General features: G+C 38.7%; 1 protein-coding gene across 4 annotated transcripts in view; it reads left to right on the top strand.

Moving 5' to 3' along the window:
• rbpjb (recombination signal binding protein for immunoglobulin kappa J region b) overlaps positions 1 to 13,716 on the top strand; it is a 131,975-nt gene that overhangs the window by 107,906 nt on the left and 10,353 nt on the right. For all 4 annotated transcript variants that reach the window (XM_073064875.1, XM_073064874.1, XM_073064873.1 and 1 more), the window contains one exon: positions 5,936 to 6,076. In XM_073064875.1, the coding sequence (XP_072920976.1) occupies positions 5,936 to 6,076 (141 nt within the window). The remainder of the gene's footprint in view (positions 1 to 5,935; positions 6,077 to 13,716) is intronic.

Here is a 13,716-nt window from a genome sequence, read left to right as displayed (position 1 = left end):
CTTCAAGTTTGTGTTTGGCCTTAGCCTGATGGTGGAGAAGGCTAAGGACAGGCATGTCAGTGTGGGAAGAGGAAACAACATTGAAATAGCCTCCATCTGAGAGCTACATATGGCCATTGTGGATAGAATGGAAGTGATTGGCAAAGCAGTTATCTAGTCTAAGCTTGATCTCGCCAATGCAGAGGAGGCACTGAATGCAGTAAACAAGCTTGGAGGAAGTGCATATGGATCTCTGCTTTACCTCAAAGAGCATTTAGGGTCTTGGGTAGTGGGAAGAAAGGATGGAATTAAATTTCTTCTAATCCATCTTTTGAATGTTGTTTTGAGGTCGATCTGTGATTTTATAATGCCCAGTCAAGGGCAACATCATCCTCGTCAGTCCCCCAGAAAAGAAATAATTACATTTCAATAAAATCATACGTCATTCTGTTAAGATCAAGGAAACACTGAGCAGGTCAGGCAGCGTCTGTGAGAAGGCAAAGATTAAGGTTTCAGGTCAAGGATCCTTAGTTGGAATTGAGAGGAAAATAGTTTTAAATTACAGAGAGCACAAGGAACAGATGATGAAATGTAGGCCAGGACTGCAGTGGAAATTTATTGAAGCTGGCAGAACTTGTTAAGGATGATCCACTGAATTCAGGCACTTGGAGTGGAAGCAGAGAACCAGGAGAACTCTAGTTTTGCGCTTTTTAGAAAGGGAATTGAGTTGGGAATTGGATGTCAAGGACTCTGTCAACTGTGGTCAAAGGGAAACCCTTCCTAGGGAAGAAGAATATCTCTAGACAGTAGTGTAGAAAGCATTCTTGTTTGGAAAAGCTATGACAGAGAGACGTAGGAGAATGAAATTGGGTCCTTGCAGGATGCAGGATAGAAGAAGGTATTGCCAAGGCAGCTGTGGAAGTCTGTGGGACGATCACCCAGAGCTTGCTGGATTGCCCTTCAGTACTCAGAGTAGCCACCACAGGAATAAAGTTTCTGAATCTTTGCTGCACTTGTATCAGATTACATCTTGCAATATGGGCACCAGAATTAACATACAATATTCCTCACTAGGGTTCTAATAATTTGAGTAAGATGCAGACATCTATAAACCACTAGTCACAGACCTCTAGTCAGAGACTCAACCATCTACTACCACTCTTTGACTTCTCTTGAAGGCAGTGTTTAATCCAGTTTACTACCTCATCTTGAATGCCAAGTGACAGAACCATCTTGATCAACCACCCATGCAGGACTTTGTCAAAGGTCTTGCTAAAGTCTGTGTAGATGACATCTACTGTCTTGCCTTCATAACCTTTCCTAATAACTTCCTTGGAAAATTCTTTAAGATTGGTTAGATATGACCAACCATGCACAAAGCCATGTTGACTATTCTTAATCAGTCTCTGTACATTAACCGGTGCCTTAGAACAACTTGCCCAGTACTGATGTCAGGCCACCAGCCCATAATATCCTGGCTTAATTTTAGAGCCTTTCTTAAGCAACAAAATAATATTAACCATCCACTAATCCTGCTGTACGTCACCTGTGGCTAAGGATGTTTTAAATATCTATGCGAGGGCACTGCAATTTCTGCAGTAGCCTCCCACAGCGTTTGAGGGAACACCTTGTCAGACCCTGGGAATTTATGCACCCTAATTTGCCTCAAGACAGCAAACACCACCTCCTCTGTAATCTATACACTTCACTACTGCTCTAACTCACTTGTATAGACTCTGTGTCCATCTCTCATGTAAATACAAATGCAAAAGATTCATTTAAGCTCTCCCCCATCTCTTTCAGCTCCATGCATAGACAACCACTGTGATCTTATAGAGGACCAATTTTGTCCTTTGCTATCCTTTTGTTATGCTGACCGATGGTGTAGTGGCATCAACACTGAATTTCAAGGCAAATGGCCCCAAGTTCGAATCTGGCCAACTCCTCACACGCTTCCTATCTGTAATAGGTTGAGTGTCAAGCTAGCAACTCAATTAAATGCTACGAAAATGGCAAAAATGCTACCCAAAGTGCAGAAGGGAATAACAGCAAAAAAATCCTTTTGTTCTTAATATCTGTAGAAGCCTTTGGGATTCTACTTCACCTTGCAATTTCATGTCTTTTATCTCTCTTGGTTTCCTCCTTAAGTGTACTTATGCATCTCCTTTTTTAAAACCATCTCTCTTAATATCTCTTGAAAACCAAGGATCGCTAAACCTATTAACCTTGCCTCCTGTTACCTTGCCTTTTAGTCTCTGGAAACCTTCTTACAGCCCACATTGCTATTAAAGTTTGTCATGAGTAAATTTGAATAAATTACATTTTATTGCCATGCTAAATCATCGATGTGTACATATTCCTTGATTTGGAAAAGTTTGATTGTGGGACTTCAGAACTTCAACATGTATGTCTTTGATACATCTGATTTTTAGTAGTGCGGTATAATTAGCTGGCCACTCTCTTCCATAACATGCACTATATTGTAATAACCTCAATGCATTTCACCAGTAATCAGCCAGATTTTACCTGACCAAAGTTTTCTGCCAGGATATCTCTTGCGTAGATTGTGAATATCTGGAGCGTAACTCCCATCCCTGTTGTTCCCCACTGTCACAGCCTCCCAATCTGAAAATAGCCCATTTTATTCCAACTCTTTTGTGTTACTCAATCTCCATGTGTATTACCCACAGATCTGTGATCTCCAAATCTGTTAAAATTTTGTGTGGCATCTTATCAACGGTGTTCTTAAAAATAGAAATTTGTCACATCAGCTGGTGGCTGTTTATCTATTCTGCAAGTTACAACTTCAAAAAACAAGCTGCTTTATGAGGCATGGCTCCTTTTAAAATTCATGTTAATTCTTGTCAGTAATTATTTTCTAAGTGGCCTGTTAGAACTTTATTTAAGAATTTTCGATGTATTGATGCCCTCCCCCCCATTCCTCTTCTGTCAAAGTACTGATAGTTCCCTTGGTCTTCTCCTTTCACCTTACAAGTCTCTGCATTCAACCGATCACCCTTGTGAATGCCAAATGATCTGTAGCTCCCTGGTTTTATTTACCTTTTCTTAATTGTAGAGTTACTTTTGTTTCAAGATTGTTTAATGTCATTTCCTGTACACAAGTGTAAGGAGAATGAAGTAATTGTTACTCCAGATCTAATGCAGCATAAAACACAAAAGATAAAGAACACAATAATAATACTAAATATAAATACTTAAGATGATTTATATACATTGATTGTATGCCGATACGTGGCAACTGTTCTAGAATTTCAGGAATGTTAGGCAATGACCATAAATGAATCCACTGTTCCTTCAAATGCTAACTCCTTCAAAGCCTTTGGATGCAGGTCATCGGGGGCTTGGTGTTTGATCAGATATGGTAATTTTTGTTTTCCAATTTCTCTTTATCCAAGCATGTTCTCAAAAGAAAAGCCAACAGCCTTGAGATTTGTGCTGCATAATGTTGTCTAAAATTTAACTAGCATGTGATTTACTTTAACACTGAAGGATGAGAGGGAAACCATACATTAAATTTATTTTCAGGAGATGTTTTGAATAAGATGTTGCAAAATGCTAGTTTTTAAATAATAGGTCTAAACATATTAAATCTGAACTACCACCTGCAGTCATTCATCCATTCCCCTTTTTAATGCCTTATTATCTCTGCAGCTGATCAGCTCTAACAGCCCTAAGGCCTTGATTCTGCAATAGTCCCACAAGCAGCGAGGACCAGGTCTCTTGACATCTCATTCTGTGACCTTGCCCTCAGTACCATCCTCATAACATTCGGTCTCATTGATTCGAAACATCAGATGATTAGAAATGCTTAACTATTTGAAATTAATTTGAATAAAATTGAAATGAGTTTAAAAATATCAATAAGAATACCTGTTCTCTTTTATTAAAAGAGATGAAATTAAAATAAACAGATAAAGTAACCTTTATAATGAAGGTCAGTGAATCTATTCAGCATGAATGCTGATATGCTGAATATGCCAAAGCTAAGGCACTGAATGTGATATATTCACTATCTCTGCTTGATAAGTTGTAAAATGTGCGTGAGCATTCTGAATCTTAAGGCAGAGTGAGAAGTTGGTGTGCTGACATTTGATCTCCAGTCAGTTCTATAGTTAAAATCATGCAGCATGGAAATTGCCCTCAAGCACAACTGCTCCATGTCGACCTAGACAATCTTATCTCTCAGAATCACCCTCTAGTAATTTGTCTACCACAGATTGGACTAGCCAATCTATAGTTTCCAGCTTTTTCTTCGCAGCCCTTTCAAAAAAGGGCACATTAGCTGCCCTCCAGTTTTCCTGCACTTCAGTCGTTGCTCATGTTGAAATATATATATCATGCTGAGCTCTTGCAATGTCTTTTATAGCTCCCCACACTGCACTTGGATATAACTGATCATTCCCCCGACATATGTTTACCTTGTATTTTAATACATCTTGTGCCTCTTCTGCTGTAATGTGGACTATCCCACTAATTATATCAAGAATGATGTCTTTCCCCATGGTAACAGCAGGAGAAATATTCATTGAGGACCTTGTCCATCTCACACACCTCCATACAGTGATCTTTACTTTAGTCTTTGAGGACCCTGTACTCTTTATACCACAGATTTAGTGTGGTATAAAACTAAATAGTTACTGTTTTCCCTTTAATATACTAAATTTATTCAGATTTTACTTGATCTTTCTTTTGACTACAGACCTGCATCTCTGTTACTCTGGGGGTTTGCTTGATCCCAACTACCTGTATCAGACCTATGGCTCCTTTTTCCTGACAAGGGCTTTGATATCCTTTGTCATCAAGGGTATCCTTCTCCTGTCAGCATTGCTTTTCACTGCAACAGGGGTATTTAGATCTTGAACACTCCATCTCACTTGTAAAAGCTTATCTGTTGCCATACATCCTTATGCTTGCAAACAATCTACTCCAATGAATTTCTGCAAGTTTCTGTTTAATATGGTCAAAATTTTCCATATTCCAATTTAGAACTTGTAGACCAGATCTGTCCCATAACTAATTTGAAATTAATAGATCTGTGATCATTGGTCCCAAAGAGACCTCTGACACCTCACTGAATTGTCCTTGCCCATTTTCTAAGAGTATGTCAAGTTTTACCCCTTCCCCATAAGCCTTCTATATATTGCCTGAGGAAATTTTCCTGAACACACAAATTCGACCCCATCTAAGCCCTTGACAGTGTGGCAGTCCTGGTTTTAATTAGGAAAGTTAATATTCCCTACTATGACCACCCTATTATTCTTGCAACTTTCTGCAATATCCCTGCACGGCAATTGTTCCTCCAATTGCTATTGGTTATTAGGGGGCACAAGTGATCTTTCCATTGCGCACTCAATGGAACCACATGATCATTACGATCTTGCAAAATGCTTAGGTCTTTATCAATGTAGAGCTTCATTCTTAACTTTTTTCAAATATTGAAATTTCTATCAAAGTAGATCACCTCTAACTGTACAAAAAAAATAGTCCATGCTTAAACCACTAACTTTTTAATTGAGATAAATGTGATGCTCAGCATTTGAATTACAGAACAAAAAAATCTCAAAATGACTTGGCTTGAGGTAAGGGACATTCTTGTACCCAAGTTATTAGTTGTGCTATCAAGTACTCATTAGTTCAGTAATGGTGTGCAAACTGGTAAATTGCAATCTTATCTCTTTGCAGATTTATTACGAGCAACTCTAAAGGTTTTGTACTTGTAAGCGTTTACCTTTCTGTAATTGATCTGTATTTTTTCATTTATTATAGATGTATTAAATAAGTCAGTAGTTCTACCAGTATTTTGCTTGTGTAAGGAATTTCAAATTTGGATGTAGTTTTAAAAGGGCCATTTTTGTCCTATCTTTGATTACAATAAGCATAGTTTATAGATCTAAGAATCCAGGAAACTTAACTTGAGAATGTTGATCTTTTACAGATAATTCGTAAAGTGGATAAACAAACAGCATTATTAGATGCAGATGATCCAGTATCACAACTCCACAAATGTGCATTTTATCTTAAGGACACTGAAAGGATGTACCTGTGCCTTTCACAAGAAAGAATTATACAATTCCAAGTAAGAAAATATTGATATAATTCTTGATGACTGTTGGCTGTCTGTAGACTTATCTCACAGATATGATTCTGGTTTTGGGAGCCTAAAAAAGTGAAGAAAAATTACCCTCATCATTCCAGTCTTGCAAAATTGTTGTTGTGATTTTGGTTACAGAAATTATCCCAATTTTGAACTGTAAGTTGTCCAGAAGAAAAATTGGGTGAGATGGCGTTGATTCTAACCTACATCTCAATTGTCAGGTAATGATTCCACTGCCAACAGCTTCCAAACCATTGCTGGCATGTCTGAGGCAGACTCTCTGTGCAGCACAGCTGGCTGCGAGAGGTGATCAAGCAGTGGGAACTAAGGCAAGGCATGAGGATCACACTGGCTTGATATTTAGAAATGTTTGGGGGGAAATGATTCAAAAATAATTATTATTTTTAGTTTATTTTGACATGTGGTCCAGTGCTGTTATTTAATCAAAACACAAACACAGTAAACAGATTTACTTAAACATACCCTTTTTCAAACGAAGGATGGTGACGCCATTCAAATGAGTGATGCTGTGCTAAGCTGAGAGGCCAGGTACAAAATGCTTCAGCCCCTCAACTCAGCAGTTTAACTGGTGGCCCTAATCCAGTGATGAGTCCAGTGGCATACTTCTGCCCTGCAGTTTGAAGAAGGTCAGAGCCGGTTGTCATAATGCATTGCAGCCAACCAGTTCTTTAAAGGAACCATCAGCTAGCCTTTAGACCATTCTTCCATAGGTAAGTGTTTGAAAGAAAGTTTTAACATCACCCCCAATCAAGCAACATGTGATTGTATTGTGAAGACTCATGTGGACCTTGAGAGAGAAGAGTATGAGACTGCACTTGCCATGTGGCATTTTGAAACTGTGCGACAATATCTTGTTTTACTGATCACAATCAGTAATTGGCAGTCTGCACCTGTCACTGGGATATATGGAGGATGTATTTGGGTATGGCATAGTCCAAGAAAAGCTCCCTGCAGGGCTACAGCATTGAATATTTTTTCATATGATCCATTAATGTTGAAGTTTTCACATGTCCAGCATTTTGAGATATCGTTACTATTTATTTTCTCCTAGTGATTTTTAAATCGGGGGCTAGAATTCAGCACGAGATTCAGACTGAAGTAGACAGGAATAGTGTCAATGGTCTTATAAAATGTAACATTTCCTCGAGTATTAAATTATTTGAGCAATCTAAATGCATAATCTTTGCAGTGCATCAAAATACCAACCTGTAACAAAGACGCGGCACTGAAACAAAGTCGGTATTCGTCATATTTATTCCTACATTGTTCCCAGTCCACATGTTTAATTATTCATAATGTCACTGTATTTGAATATTGAAGATTTTACCCCTGAAGAATTTGCAACTAGAATTACAAGAAGTGGTAGAGACATTGCTCTCATTTTAATTGAAGAGGGGACACAAACTCTGCCAAATAGGAATTGCAGAAAAAACTAGTTAAATAATATTGGATAAATTGGTGAGTTTGAAAGCGGATAAATCTCAAGGGCATGATTGCGTCCCAAGGCTTAAAAAGTTAGCTTTAGTCCTCCAAGTTTAAGTAATGGATTGAATATGGAACTAACATGGATTTATTAAAGCAACATCATATATGACTTTGGAGTTCTTTGAAATCATTATTGGATAAAATAAGATGAAATAGTGGATGTAGATGTTGGGATTCTTGAAAGGTGTTCAATAAACTCGGCTAAGCAACATGGCTGAAATATAGAATTAAGGGGTAATGTGCTACCATGAACAGAGAATTGCTTTTTGGACAAATCAAAGGGGAATAAAAAGACCATTGTTAGGTTGGCAAACTGCAACTTGTGGGCTACCCCAGCGATTGGTACTTCTGGCCCCATGCTTCACCATTGAATTGCAAGGACTTGATTGAGGGACCCAACCTCAAGTTTACTGTCATTTTGCCTCTGTTCTGATTAGGATTGTTCTGAAGTGTTTTGTGTAGAGTGTGGGAGCAGATTGCCATTTTTTTTTTAGACCTATGGAATGAAAGATATTTACCTTCAGTTAACCCAGGATTAGTGCTGGTTCTTTGATTCCAGTAATGATGAAAATAAACTAAGGAATCAGGGGACATAATGCAAGCATGTAGAACTTGCAACCATGACTGAATTTCATACATTTCCTGGTTGCTGGTTTTGGAACAGCAGTGAGCCTGTTCTAAGCAAATTAAGTTTAAATAATTTAAATTTTTTGCTCCCTATGAAGAGATTCTCATTTGTTTTTTATATGCTTTCTGATGTACATATTGATAAGGAATTGCCTGTTGATGAACTATAAAGTTCACTGAGCACCAGCAGCTCTCCAGTATCGCTTTCCAATCTGTTCCTTAATAGTGTTTTCTATTCCTTTTTCACTCTATCCCTCTACTTGTTATTTTGACCTAAACTAGACTGTTTGAATCTGTGACCTCATTAACCATGTTATCCACATTTCTTACTAATTAGCCGAATTACTAACCACATATGCTCTTTATTTCTAAAGCTGAACAATTTACTAAAATATCATCATCCTCTGATCTTCCTCAGCTCATGTAATGCTGAAACACCCATCCATTTGCTACCCGCAGTCTGTGCCAGCATCTATTTTCTATTGTCTGAAAATATTCTGACCATTCAAAGCTCCACTCGAGAATGTTCAGTCATTACAGCTGTTGTGCCAAAATTGTGATACAGTTTGAGCACCTCTTATCCGAAAACTTCTGAAATCCAAATTTTTTTTGTCTCAAATGGAAAATTCTACTATGCGCTGGGAAGGTTCCCAGGCGATGCTTAGATCTCTGTGCACCACAGACAGTTCTGAGAAGTGACCTCACATACCCTGTTGGTGGAATTTTGTTTTCAGCAGTCATCATAGCCTTCATGTATTACTCACAGTGATTACCATGTGTTTTGTGCTTATTCTCTGTTCTGTGCTGTGAAGATACTGTTCAAAATGTCAGAAAGACCTGCATTTACCCCTGTGGGTAACAGTGAAAAGAAAAAGGAAGCACTTATGTTTATGACACAAAGTCAAGTTGGAAAAACTTTATAGCAGTGTAAGTGGGAAGCATCTGATAGAGGAGTATAGTGTTGCAGCAACCACCATCTACAACCTGAAGAAACAGGAGGGCAAGCTGTTAGTTTTATGCTGAAAGTATGAACAGAAGTTAACGAAAAACACTGCATACAGTGAAAATGACAATCTTAGACATGTATTGAAAAAGTGAATTTGTTAGTGTCTGAATGAACATGTGCCATTTAATGGTATGCTGATCATGAAACAAGCAATGATCTATCATGATGAACTGAAAATTGAAGGTAATTGTGAGTTCTCAGCAGGCTGGTTGCAGAAGTTTAAGAAAAAGCATGGCATTAATTTTTTTAAAAAAGATTTGTGATAATAAGGCATCTAAATCATGAAGCAGCAGAGAAATTGAAAGGCTAGAGCAGTGTGCATTCATTACAGAACAAGAAATCATGTTAGTTTATAAAATCAAAGAAAGATTGCTATGACTAAAACCCATGTTAATGAGGCAGATGACACTAGAGAAACTTTTTTTTTTAAAAAAGACCATCTAGCCCAGTGCCTCCTCATCCCAAGAGGATATGCTTCCACGACTCTCAACCGCTTCTGATGTTCCTCCTCAAAATGATAATCATCAATGATGTACCCTTTCCCTCAAGTTTCTTGGAACTGATGTGTTTGGTGCTGCATTATTTTGTAAGTGAAAATTGTCACTTTTTTTGGTAATTACAAAACCTTTTATTTTTGCATGAAATCTGAATTTCACATCCATTTAAACTATCATGTTGGATTGTAACATGATCATCGTAATTATTGCATTAAAAATAAAATGTTGACTTTTTTCAGCTTTCATTACACTTATCTGAAATTAAATTTAATCTTTTGTTTTTATACCTTATATAAAACCTTTTTTTTTAAAAAAAGGTAAAATACAAATGCAATGTATTTAACCTTTTAACCATCGTAGGTGGAGACCAAAAGCCTGCTGTTTGTTGTTGTTCAACAACTGATTCAGGTATTTTCCCAATACTGCTTCACTGTATTTGTTACCTGCACACATGATATTTTCATTACTGTTTAAGTACATATGTGTGAATAAGTGTAAGACAAAGACTGCTTACTGTAGCACAAATTCAGTGTCTGGAATGATGGCAATGCCAAACAGCCATTAACTGTCCATCTGGATAGCTGAGGTAGTTATAGCTGACCAAATGGTTCAATGTACACGTTATTGCTTCATGCACAAAATTATTAAAATATTATATAAAACTACCTTCATGAAGATGTACAAGCTATATATGTAATGTAAATGGATTTCATGTTTGGACTTGGGTCCCATCCCTAAGCTATTCATTATATTGATACAAATATTCCAAAATCTGAAACACTTCTGGGCCCAGAAATTTTGGAAAAGGGATGCTCAACCTGTAGTATGGAACCTACTGATTCTACCTCTATCACAATGGATCAAATCATTGTACCCATTCCCTGGGAGCCTTCGTCTCTGCTACTGAGATTTTTGGAGCTCCATCAAAGAGCTTCCCATCTACTTGCCCAATTACGTGCTCCAGACCACTACTTTTGCAGTGGTTACTTAGGTCAAGCACTATGGATGTGATGGTATGATTTTAATTTTTGCAGAAGTATGAAAAGTATGTACAAACCCCATTTCCAGAAAAGTTGGGATGTTTTCCAAAATGCAATAAAAACAAAAATCTGTGGTATGTTAATTCATCTGAACCTTTATTTAACTGACAAAAGTACAAAGAAAAGATTTTCAAAAGTTTTACTGACCAACTTAATTGTATTTTGTAAATATACACAAATTTAGAATTTGATGGCTGCAACACACTCAACAAAAGTTGAGACAGACGCATGTTTACCATTGTGTTACATCACCTTTCCTTTTAATAACACTTTTTAATCGTTTTCGAACTGAGGATACTAATTGTAGTAGATTTGCAATTGGAAATTTTGTCCATTCTTACTTGATATAAAACTTCAGCTGCTGAACAGTCCATGGTCTCCGTTGTCTGATTCTCCTCTTCATGATGCACCATACATTTTCAATAGGAGATAGGTCTGGACTGACAGCTGGCCACTCAAGCACACGTACTTTGTGTCTACAAAGCCATGCTGTTGTAGCCTGTGCAGAATTTGGTCTGGCATTGTCCTGCTGAAATAAGCATGGACGTCCCGGGAAGAGACGTCGCCTTGCTGGCAACATATGTCTCTCTAAAATCCTAATATACTCCTCAGAGTCAGTGGTACCTTCACATACATGCAACTCACCCATGCTGTGGGCACTGATGTACCCCCATACCATCACAGATGCTGGCTTTTGCACCTTTCGCTGATAACAATCAGGATGGTCATTTTCATCTTTGGCACGGAGAACTCGACGCCCGTTTTTTTCTGAAAACTAGCTGAAATGTTGACTCGTCTGACCACAGCACATGGTTCCACAGTCTTTCAGTCCATCTGAGATGAGCTCGGGTCCAGAGAACTCGCTGGCGTTTCTGCATAGAGTTGATGTATGGCTTCCTCCTTGCGTAATACAGTTTCAAGTTGCATTTCTGGATGCAGCGATGGACTGTGTTAAGTGACAATAGTTTTCCGAAGTACTCCCAAGCCCAGGTGGCTGTAATTGGCACAGTAGCATGATGGTTTCTTAGGCAGTGCCGCCTGAGGGCTCGAAGATCACGCGCATTCAACAGTGGTTTCCAACCTTGCCCTTTACGCACTGAGATGTCTTTGAATTCTCTGCAATCTTGCGTTGGGAAATGTTCCTTTTGAACTGACTAACAATTCTCTCACGAATTTTGGCACAAAGGGGTGAGCCATGACCCATCCTTGCTTGCAAAGACTGACCCTTTGATGGATGCTACTTTTATACCCAGTCATGATACCTCACCTGCTACCAATTAGCCTGCTTAATGAGGAGTCTTCCAACCCAGTGTTACTTGAATATTCTGTGCACTTTTCAATCTTATTTTAACTATGTCCCAACTTTTGAGTGTGTTGCAGCCATCAAATTCCAAATTTGTGTATATTTACAAAATACAATTAAGTTGGTCAGTAAAACTATTGAAAATCTTTTCTTTGTACTTTTGTCAGTTAAATAAAGGTTCACATGAATTAACATATCACAGATTTTTGTTTTTATTGCATTTTGGAAAATATCCCAACTTTTCTGGAAATGTGGTTTGTAATTTAAGCTGTTTTGCCCAAGAAACAATGCTTTCTAATTTTTATTATTTGCTGTAATTTACAAGTAAATATTTGACTATCTTGTATGCAACTCAGACATTGTATTTTAAAGTTCAGTCTCCAAATTGGGTAGGAGCTTTGTCACTATGCTTGAGTTTAGTCCAGCGGTATCTCAAGATTTTGTGTTTAATTGGATTGAGCAGTATCTGTGGCAGTAAAACAAGAGTTGATGTTTCGGGTTGAGTCTGTGTATCAGGACTGAGATTGCAGCAGAGCGTACGTCAGTATAAAGAGTTGAGAGGCAGGTTTGAGGTGGGAATTGTAGGTAATATGACGTGCCATCAAAGGAAGGGTTTGATGGAAAATGGAGCCAGGTGAGGGGGGGAGGGGTGGAGTTGGGAGGCAATGGCTGGTGGGTGAAAAGTATAGACAAGTATGGAAAGAAAGGAAAACTGAGTGGTGAATTTCAAATTTATTTATTTAAATCTTGCATCCATCCCACAACATGAGGAAGTAAAAATCTTTGCAGTATGACTTTGCAATGTACAGACGTGTGAATTTAACAGTCTAATAACTTGTAGAAAGAAGCTGCCCCATAGCCTGTTGGTCCTGGCTTTAATGCTGTGGTAGCGTTTGCCAGATGGAAGCAGCTGAAACAGTTTATGGTTGGGGTGACTGGTGTCCCCGATGATCTTCCAGGCCTTCTTTCTGCACCTGCTGCTATAAATGTCTTCAGTGGAGGGAAGTTCACATCCACAGATGTACTGGGCTGTCCGTACCACTCTCTGCAGTGCTCAGCGATCAAGGTTGGTGCAGTTCCTGTACCAGGCAGTGATACAGCCAGTCAGTATGCTCTCAATGGTGCCCTTGTAGAAGGTCTTGAGGATTTGGGGGCTCATGCCGAACTCCTTCGGTCGCCTGAGGTGGAAGAGATGCTGTTTTGCTTTTTTTGCCACAAAGCCGCTGTGTACAGTCCAGGTGAGATCATCAGTGATGTGTATACCAAGGGATCTGAAACTACTCACCCTCTTAACTGCAGATCCATTGATGTTGATCGAGCCAAGCCTGTCTCCGTTCCTCCTGTAATCTACAATCAGCTGTTTTGTTTTTCGGACATTGAGGGGGAGGTTGTTATCCTGGCACCACTGTGTCAGTATATCAACCAGTCTTGTTGGGAGGGTGGAGATGGAGGGGGGGGGTGGTCTGTGGAGGTAAAGGAAGATGCTGGGAGGCAATAAGTGGAGATGCAAGGGACTGCAGATGTTGGAACCTTTTCAATGAGGAAGGTAATTAGAATCAGATTAGGGAAGGAGAATGGCTAAATGTCTCCTATCAGGGAGAGGATAGGACATTCGTTAGGTGTAGTGTGGATGATGGGGAAGA

This window comes from Hemitrygon akajei, chromosome 13 (assembly GCF_048418815.1).
Source record: "Hemitrygon akajei chromosome 13, sHemAka1.3, whole genome shotgun sequence".
In the NCBI taxonomy this organism is placed as follows: domain Eukaryota; kingdom Metazoa; phylum Chordata; class Chondrichthyes; order Myliobatiformes; family Dasyatidae; genus Hemitrygon; species Hemitrygon akajei.
Note: the sequence above shows the minus strand (reverse complement) of the source record. Positions and strands in the feature narration are given on the sequence as shown.